The sequence below is a fragment of the Pristiophorus japonicus genome, chromosome 6 (genome assembly GCF_044704955.1).
Source record: "Pristiophorus japonicus isolate sPriJap1 chromosome 6, sPriJap1.hap1, whole genome shotgun sequence".
Classification (NCBI taxonomy): Eukaryota; Metazoa; Chordata; class Chondrichthyes; family Pristiophoridae; genus Pristiophorus; species Pristiophorus japonicus.
In genome coordinates this window covers 145,170,521-145,180,790 of record NC_091982.1, presented here as the reverse complement: position 1 = coordinate 145,180,790, position 10,270 = coordinate 145,170,521, and the positions used below count along the sequence as shown (strand labels likewise).

Below are 10,270 nucleotides of genomic sequence, written 5' to 3'. Positions count from 1 at the left end.
GTCACCTACATCTCTCTTCTTTTTCCGATAGCTCTTTCGAATCAGCATGCCCCTGGTGTAGGCCTGGATAATGGTCAGAGCTTCCAGTTGTTTGCTGTTATTTTGCCGATTCAGGTATCCCCGGCACCGTGCCTGGAATAGGATCATCCACCGGCGAGTTTCTTTATAATGTTTAGTAACTTTCCGGGCGTGATATAGCGCCTGTAATCTTCCAAAACCCAGCCTCACCTAGTGCAGAAAATCACAAACATCACAAATAAATAGAACCACTCAACCTTACAGCACACCAGGAAGCCATTCGGCCCATCGACCATGCCGACTCTTTGCTGTACCAATCCCAAACTAATCCCACTGCCCCACTCCCTCCCCATAGCCCTGTACCAATCCCAAACTCATCCCACTGTCCCACTCCCTCCCCATAGCCCTGTATCAATCCCAAACTCATCCCACTGCCCCACTCCCTCCCCATAGCCCTGTACCAATCCCAAACTCATCCCACTGCCCCACTCCCTCTCCATAGCCCTGTACCAATCCCAAACTAATCCCACTGCCCCACTCCCTCCCCATAGCCCTGTACCAATCCCAAACTCATCCCACTGTCCCACTCCCTCCCCATAGCCCTGTATCAATCCCAAACTCATCTCACTGTCCCACTCCCTCCCCATAGCCCTGTACCAATCCCAAACTAATCCCACCACCCCACTCTCTCCCCATAGCCCTGTACCAATCCCAAAGTAATCCCACTGCCCCACTCCCTCCCCATAGCCCTGTACCAATCCCAAACTAATCCCACCACCCCACTCTCTCCCCATAGCCCTGTACCAATCCCAAAGTAATCCCACTGCCCCACTCTCTCCCTATAGCCCTGTACTAATCCCAAACTAATCCCACTGCCCCACTCTCTCCCCATAGCCCTGTACCAATCCCAAACTAATCCCACTGCCCCACTCCCTCCCCATAGCCCTGTACCAATCCCAAACTAATCCCACTGTCCCACTCTCTCCCCATATCCCTATACCAATCCCAAACTCATCCCACTGCCCCACTCTTACCCCATAGCCCGGTATCAATCCCAAACCAATCCCACTGCCCCACTCTTGCCCCATAGTCCTGTACCAATTCCAAACCAATCCCACTGCCCCACTCTTGCCCCATAGTCCTGTACCAATTCCAAACCAATCCCACTGCCCCACTCTTGCCCCATAGTCCTGTACCAATTCCAAACCAATCCCACTGCCCCACTCTTGCCCCATAGTCCTGTACCAATTCCAAAGTAATCTCACTGCCCCACTCTCTCCCCAAAGTTCCGTTTCATTTTCAATCTAATCCCACTGCCTCACTCTCTTCCCATAGCCTTGTATCAATCCAAAACGAATCCCACTGTCCCACAACCCTGTATATATCCCAAACTAAACAACAACAACTTGTATTTATATAGCGCCTTTAATTACCAATCTGTAATTCTTGTAGTAAAACATCCCAAGGCGCTTCACAAGAGCGTGATCACACAAAACTTGACACAAGCCGCATAAGGAGATATTAGGACAGGTGACCAAAAGCTTGGTCAAAGAGGTAGGTGTTAAGAAGCGGCTTAAAGGAGGAAAGAGAGGTTGAGAGGTGGAGAGGTTTAGGCAGGGAGTTCCAGAGCTTAGGGCCCAGGCAACTGTAGGCACGGCCACCGATGGAGGAGTGATTAAAATCAGGGATGCGCAGGAGGCCAGAATAGGAGGAACACAGAGTTCTCAGAGGGTTGTAGGGCTGGAGGAGGATACAGAGATTGGGAGGGGTTGAGATAATGGAGAGATTTGAAAGCAAGGATGAGAATTTTAAAAGCAAGGTGTTGCCGGACCGGGAGCTAATCTAGGTCAGCGAGTACAGGGGCGATGGCTGAACGGGACTTGGTGCGAGTTAGGACACGGGCAGCAGAATTTTGGATGAGCCCAAGTTTATGGAGGGTGGAAGATGGGAGGCCGGCCAGGAGAGCATTGGAGTGTTCTGACAAAAGGTCATTGACCTGAAACGTTGACTCTGTTTCTCTCTCTACAAATGCTGCCTGACCTGCTGAATATTCCCAGCATTTTATGTTTTAATTTCAGATTCCCAGCATCCGCAGTATTTTGCTTTTGTTTGTGTGTTGGAATAGTCAGGTCTGTTGGTAACAAAGGCATGGATAAAGGCTTCAGCAGCGGATCAACTGAGGCAGTAGTGGAGTCGGGCGATGTTATGGAGGTGGAAATAGCTGTTCTTAGTAATGGTGCAGATATATGGTCGGAAGCTCATCTCGGGGTCAAATACGACTCAAGGTTGCAAACAGTCTGGTTCAGCATCAGAGAGTAGCCAGGCCCACTGCCCCACTCTCTCCCCATACCCGGTATCAATCCAACTCTAATCCCACTGCCCCACTCTTACCATAGCCCTGTATCAATTCCAAACTAATCCCGCTGCCCCGCTCTCTCCCCATAGCCCTGTATCAATCCCAAACTAATCCCGCTGCCCCGCTTTCTCCCCATAGCCCGGTATCAATCCAACTCTAATCCCACTGCCCCACTCTCTCTGCATAGCCCTGTATCAATCCCAAACTAATCCCGCTGCCCCACTCGCTCCCCTTAGCCCTGACTTGGATAGGTTAGGTGAGTGGGCAAATGCGTGGCAGATGAAGTATAATGTGGATAAATGTGAGGTTATCCACTTTGGTGGTAAAAACAGAGAGACAGACTATTATCTGAATGGTGACAGATTAGGAAAAGGGAAGGTGCAACGAGACCTGGGTGTCATGGTACATCAGTCATTGAAGGTTGGCATGCAGGTACAGCAGGCGGTTAAGAAAGCAAATGGCATGTTGGCCTTCATAGCGAGGGGATTTGAGTACAGGGGCAGGGAGGTGTTGCTACAGTTGTACAGGGCCTTGGTGAGGCCACACCTGGAGTATTGTGTACAGTTTTGGTCTCCTAACTTGAGGAAGGACATACTTGCTGTTGAGGGAGTACAGCGAAGATTCACCAGACTGATTCCCGGGATGGTGGGACTGACCTATCAAGAAAGACTGAATCAACTGGGCTTGTATTCACTGGAGTTCAGAAGAGTGAGAGGGGACCTCATAGAAACGTTTAAAATTCTGACGGGTTTGGACAGGTTGGATGCAGGAAGAATGTTCCCAATGTTGGGGAAGTCCAGAACCAGGGGTCACAGTCTAAGGATAAGGGGTAAGCCATTTAGGACCGAGATAAGGAGAAACTTCTTCACCCAGAGAGTGGTGAACCTGTGGAATTCTCTACCACAGGAAGTAGTTGAGGCCAATTCACTAAATATATTCAAAAGGGAGTTAGATGAAGTCCTTACTACTCGGGGGATCAAGGGGTATGGCGTGAAAGCAGGAAGTGGGTACTGAAGTTTCATGTTCAGCCATGAACTCGTTGAATGGCGGTGCAGGCTAGAAGGGCTGAATGGCCTGCTCCTGCACCTATTTTCTATGTTTCTATGTATCAATCCCAAACTAATCCCGCTGCCCCACTCGCTCCCCATAGCCCTGAATCAATCCCAAACTAATCCCGCTGCCCCACTCGCTCCCCATAGCCCTGTATCAATCCCAAACTAATCCCGCTGCCCCACTCGCTCCCCATAGCCCTGTATCAATCCCAAACTAATCCCGCTGCCCCACTCGCTCCCCATAGCCCTGTATCAATCCCAAACTAATCCCGCTGCCCCACTCGCTCCCCATAGCCCTGAATCAATCCCAAACTAATCCCGCTACCCCACTCGCTCCCCATAGCCCGGTATTAATCCAACTCTAATCCCACTGCCGCACTCTCTGCCCATACTGCCCCCAAATGGGGCAATACTGAATTTGCTCCCGCAATGTCTTTTGCCTCACCCTCTCCCTGTGGCACAGCATTCACTGCTCAACCACCCTTTGTCCAACCACCTGTTTCCAATTTTAAATTGACGCTCTCCTATCACTGACTCCCACACCAGATGATATAGTGTGGATTGCCCACCCAGTCAGCGCCGTAACCCCTTAGAGAGGATCTGACCTGTTCTCGACGGTAAATACAGGAGGAGGAAGAAATTACCAATCTGTCATTCTTGCGGCACTGGTATCGCCTCCAGTGACTCTGGATCTTCCGGGCTGCTCTCTTCTGTCTCAGGAAGTTCTTCCTGTCAAAGTACAAAAGGACGGAATTAAACTGTCCAATCAAATCCACAGTAAATTTCCAATCAACTTTAACCCTTTCTCCAAGTCTATATTACCCCAGAGTTGCTGTTTGTCTTCACTCAACTAGAAGTCAGGATGTGAGGCCACTCTCCATTGGTCAGCGAGGGGGAAAGGACTGTCCAGATCACTCTCATTGGTCAGTGAGGAGGAAAGGACTGTCCAGACCACTCTCATTGGTCAGTGAGGAGGAAAGGACTGTCCAGACCACTTTCATTGGTCAGTGAGGAGAAAAGGACTGTCCAGACCACTTTCATTGGTCAGTGAGGAGGAAAGGACTGTATAGACCAGTCTCCATTGGTCAGTGAGGGAAAAAGGACTGTCTAGACCACTCCCATTGGTCAGTGAGGAGGAATGGACTGTCTAGACCACTCTCCATTGGTCAGCGAGGGGGAAAGGACTATCCAGACCATCTCCCCTGGTCAGTGAGGAGGAAAGGACTGTCTAGACCACTCTCCATTGGTCAGTGAGGAGGAACGGACTGTCTAGACCACTCTCGTCTATTCGGTGAGTAGGAAAGGACTAGCCCCCTGACACTCTCCGCTGGTCCTATATGATAGTGAATTTGAGCCAGTGTGTGTTACTGAATAAGTAGTTAATACTCTTGGATTGTTACTGACTGGGTGGGACTTATCAGTTATCCCTCAAGGCAGAACATTGAATACTGTAGAATGTCATCTAGTTCACAAAATCTACAGTATCAGCACTATCACCCAGATTTGATCCAGTTTCTGAAAATGTGAACACAATCTGGCCTCTGACTCCAGAATTCAGTGATCTGACCTCTGACTCTGAACAGAATCCAGTGATCTGACCTCTGAATCTGAACAGAATCTAGTGATCTGACCTCTGACTCTGAACAGAATCCAGTGATCTGACCTCTGACTCTGACCAGAATCCAGTGATCTGACCTCTGACTCTGAACAGAATCCAGTGATCTGACCTCTGACTCTGAACAGAATCCAGTGATCTGACCTCTGACTCTGAACAGAATCCAGTAATCTGACTTCTGATTCTGAACAGAATGCAGTGATCTGACCTCCGACTCTGAACAAAATCCAGTGATTCGACCTGTAAGTGAACACAACCTGATCTCTGCCCTTGATCTCTGGATTTACATTAATTATGGTTAATACACATCCTGATATATCACTGAACTTCTTCACCACCCAAGTGGTGGACTCGGTGGGTTTTGTGCTGCTGTACCAGCACTTCATGTGCTGACTGATATCCTGCCCTGTAATGCGGACAGTACTGCTCCTGTTGACTTGCTTTGGTTACCCTCCGTCTGACCAACACAGGGGCTGGTAACCTACTGCGTGCAATGTATTGAAATGTGTATAAAAAAGCTGGAGTGGTAATTGTTCCAGAACTATTTGGGGATAACTCTGAAGTGATGTGCAATTGGTGGAACCCACCTGTCTTTGAAACCACGCATGACTTTCTGAATCAGCAAGGCCTTTGCTATCAAGATTCTGTCTCGCTCAAGCTCCAAGGCCAAGTGATCGTTCTCCTGGAAAGAAAGAAAGACGTTTAGGGAGTGCAGAGCGCGGAGCGCGCATCAGCATGGGACGGGGGAGGTGAGGAGTGAGCAGCCGGGATATCTCAACAGACCTTCTCTGAAGTCAAGGATTCTGTGCAGTATGTTGTGTTAGATCCCAGTGTAAGGAATAGAACTCTCCTTGTTGCTTCTCCCTTTTGTAATAGTGTCAGCTGTGGCTTAGTGGGTAGCACACTCTGCCTCTGAGTCAGAAGGCTGTGGGTTCAAGTCCCACTCCAGGAACTTGAGCACAAAAAAAAATCTAGGCTGACACTCCCAGTGCAGTGCTGAGGGAGTGCTGCACTGTTGGAGGTACTATCATTTGGACAAGCTGTTAAACTGAGGCCCTGTCTGCCCTCTCAGATGGACATAAAAGATCCCATGGCACTATTTTGAAGAAGAGCAGGGGAGTTACCCTGGTGTCCTGAGGCAATATTTATCCCTCAATCAACGTAACAAAAAACCCCAGATTATCTGGGTCATTATCACATTGCTGTGTGTGGGAGCTTGCTGTGCGCAAATTGGCTGCCGCGTTTCCCACATTACAACAGTGACTACACTCCAAAAGTACTTCATTGGCTGTAAAGCGCTTTGAGACGTCCGGTGGTCGTGAAAGGCGCTATATAAACGTAAGTCTTTCTTTCTTTCGCTCAACTAGGTGAAGTCAGGAAGCAGGGATGAAAAAGTTTTATTCTAAGCAACTTGTAGGGCTAGAGTAAGTTTGGAGAACATTCTTGCCAAGTACATTCAGTCTCTTTCAGAGACTCCTGTAAATGCCAAATAGCCAACATGTTATGCAGTCATGATTTTGTAACTGGCGACAACGTTTGTAAGTAAACATCGAGGAGATTTTAGCTCCTGCTTTTCCCCGGGGTCCCCATGAGCTGCCACAGCTCAGACCCCAGTTAACAAGCGATAGTTGAGGGTTAGACAGCATGATACCCACTTTCAAATGCCGCAGGCAAATTCTGGCTGCTGTAAAGTTGAAGTCACATCCATCGCCTACCCATGGAATTCTTTTTGTAAAGAGGTCGAGAAAAACAATGAAAAATAATTCCTTGCCTTTCTTCTTGGGCCCAGGCAATGATCCCCAAATCCACCCTCTGCGCCCTCCCCCTCCCCCCCACCCGTGCTGGTCCTGAGGCAGCTACAAATCTTGGTGTATCAGCCTCTGAAGCTCCATTCTTTGCGAGCAACATGATTAACTTTTTATGGTGTCAACCATGGCTCAGTGGGTATCATGCTCACCTCCGAGTCAGTAGGTTGTAGCTTCAGGTCCTCAATCCAGGGACTTGAGCACATAATCCAAGCAGTCACACCAAGTGCAGTACTGCTGTAAAGTAGAATCTTTCAACCTTGAGGTGCCGTCTTTCGGATGAGACGTTAAACCAAGCCTGCTCTCTCAGGTGGACGTCAAAGACCCTACGGCACTATTTTGAAGAAGAGCAGGGGAGTTCTCCCCAGTGTCCTAGCCAATATTTATCCCTCAACCCACATCACTATTTGATCATTATCACATTGCTATTTATGGGAGCTTGCTGTGCACAAATTGGCAGCTGCGGTTGTTACATTACAACAGTGACAACACTTCAAATAAAAAAGTGTTGGCTGTAAAGCGCTTCGGGACATGCTGAGATTGTGAAAGACGCTATAGAAATGCAAGTCTTCCTTTCTTTTATTTCCCAGCGTGGCCCGGGAATGTGGAACTCCCGACGTGAGGATTCTCACCCCTCAGCTCTGCCCCGTTCTGGTCAGTGGTCTTGTTTGGGCACACAAGAGGTCCGCTCTCAATGGTGGCCACAGCAATCCCAGGGGCCAGTCCAGGATCAGAGGAACCAGCACTTGCCACAACTTGTGGTCCTTCGGGTGCTTGCTGATCATCATCATAGGCAGTCCCTCGAAGCGAGAATTCCTTGCTTCCATGCCAAAAAAGGATGAGTGCACAGGTGTTTCGATGAAGGACCAAATATTCCGGATCCCGAACTACATATTGAAGGGTGGAAGATGCCTGTGCGTGGATTTTTTTAACATGGGGTGGCCGTTGCACACCAGCCACCACACGGGCTTGACAGAGCTAGGCCTTGGTCCAGTGGCAAGGATTAACCAAGATGACTGGAGACCTGCTCTGCTGTACAGGCCTAGTGCGCACACATATTGCCGTGTGGGCTGGCCCATGCTGCCCCTGGGCCCCTGGCCCCGAACTCACGCCTCCCCTGGGCCCCGATCACATCCCTCCACAGTCTCTCGCTGCTCCTGCTGTGTCTGCCCACGCTCCAATCACCGGCCTGGACCTTGATGACGTCACTCTTCACTGCCATCGCCCCCCTGCACCAGCTCGCACTGCTCCGTGGAGTAGTATGCCTCCACGCTGCTCCCGAGACTGCTGGCCGCGACTCTTATGGTCCCGACCTGCCGCTGGTGTTCTCACGCAGGTCGGAGCCTCCACCTGCTGATAACGTGGCAGCAGGTGTCTGGTGGAACAGGCAAACAATTTCAGGCCCACTGCGAGTCACTGGGAGAGCATCTGGGTACGGGGCCCAGAAGAGCCGAAGGCCCAGGGGCAGCACGAGCCAGTCCACACTGCAATATGTGTGCGCATTAGGTCCGTGCAGCAGAGCTGGTCTCCAGTCATCCTGGATAATCTTGCCACTTGATAAAGGCCTAGTTCTGTTGAGCCCGTGTGGTGGCTGGTGTGCAACAGTCACCACATGTTAAAAAAATCCATGCACAGGCGTATTGGAGTTGAGGGCTGGAACATCGGGTCCCTCATTGAAACATCTGTGAACTCATGGATCCTCATTCCAGGGATCGCCTATGATGATGATGTATTTATTGTGTGTTTTACTTTTGTGTCAGCTGTTGTGGGTTGTGGGTTCAAGTCCCACTCCAGGAACTTGAGCACATAAATCTGGGCTGACACTCCAGTGCAATACTGAGGGAGTGCTGCAATGTCGGAGGTGCCGTCTGTCAGATGAGACGTTAAACCGAGGCCCCGTCTGCTCTCTCAGGTGATGTAAAAGATCCCATGGGACTATATCGAAGAAGAGCAGGGGAGTTCTCCCCGCTGTCCTGGCCAATATTTATCCCTCAATCAACATAACAAAAACAGGTCATTTTCACACTGCTGTTTGTGGGAGCTTGCTGTGCGCAAATTGGCTGCCCCGTTTCCCACATTACAACAGCGACTACACGTCAAAAGTACTTCATTGGCTGTAAAGCGTTTGAGACGTTTTTCGACGTCTGGTGGTCGTGAAAGGCGCTATATAAATGCACATCGTTCTTTCTTTACGTCATGTACTTTTGGACTTAAATGTTAAAAGATTCATGTAGATCTGAATAGTCGACGAATATGCTGCAAGATGTTCAAAATACAGTGGCCAGGAGAGGGAATGATGACTCCAGCCCTCTCCGCCCCCCAGCCCCCCTCCACCCCACCCCCCCCCGGCCACCCCTCTCACCCCCTCCCTCCATAAATAAATCTTCTGTGTGCTATACAATTCACCCACCCCAAAAGCCGAGGGGGGGTGAGGGGGGGGGGGGGGGAGAAAAGTACCACAGTGAACTGGAGGAAGAGAGGGAGGAAAGGGTCTCCAGCGGGGCTGCCACCTATCTCCTGTTATAACTCCAGCAAGAGATGGGCAGAGACACGACATGAACGTTGGTAGCCCCATGGAGTTCCAGGGTTTCAGTATCTTTTCCCCATCGGGCCCTGATGTACAGTGCACCTCCCCACAATGGACATAACCTTGAATCCCAAACCAACCCTCTGCAGGACAATAAGAAATCTCTTGCTCTCAGTGAAAGGAAATGTTCAATCAGGCAGTCAGCACCTGGGGTAAGCAATAGGCTGGTTTGGGGGCTTGGAATCAGGGTGGAATAGTCGGAGTAAGGAAGTCTTGCTACAATTGTACAGGTGAGACCACACCTGGAGTACTGTGCACAGTTTTGGTCTCCTTATCTGAGGAAGGATATACTTGCATTGGAGGCGGTACTATGGAGGTTCACTAGAATGATCCCTGAGATGAGAGGGCTGACTTATGACGAGAGATTGTGTAGATTGTCCTATACTCTCTGGAGTTTAGAAGAATGAGAGGTGATCTCATTGAAACATACAAGATTCTGAGGGGGATTGACAGGGTAGATGCTGAGAGGTTGTTTCCCCTGGCTGGAGTGTTTAGAACTGAGGGGCACAGTCTCAGGATAAGGGGGTCGGCCATTTAAGACAGAGATGAGGAGTAATTTCTTCACTCAGAGGGTTGTGACTCTTTGGAATTCTCTGCCCCAGAGAGCTGTGGATGCTGAGTCTCTGAATATATTCAAGGATGAGATAGATAGATTTTTGGAGTCATGGGGAATCAGGGGATATGGAGATCGGCGGGAAAGTAGAGTTGAGGTCGATGATCAGCCATGATCTCATTGAATGGCGGAGCAGGCTCGAGGGGCCGTAGGGCCTACTCCTGCTCCTAATTCTTATGTTCTTATGATCTGATGCTTCTAACCTGTGGCTGGCCAGGACTGCA

At 49.8% G+C, this 10,270-nt stretch overlaps 1 protein-coding gene across 1 annotated transcript in view; it reads right to left on the bottom strand.

Annotated features, from left to right (window-relative positions):
• Positions 1 to 10,270, bottom strand: part of LOC139265812 (unconventional myosin-VIIa-like) — a 440,714-nt gene that overhangs the window by 316,285 nt on the left and 114,159 nt on the right. The window contains exons 18-20 of the mRNA XM_070883263.1: positions 5,629 to 5,723; positions 4,071 to 4,155; positions 10 to 228 (exon numbers count right to left, since the gene is read on the bottom strand). Of these exons, the coding sequence (XP_070739364.1) occupies positions 10 to 228; positions 4,071 to 4,155; positions 5,629 to 5,723 (399 nt within the window). The remainder of the gene's footprint in view (positions 1 to 9; positions 229 to 4,070; positions 4,156 to 5,628; positions 5,724 to 10,270) is intronic.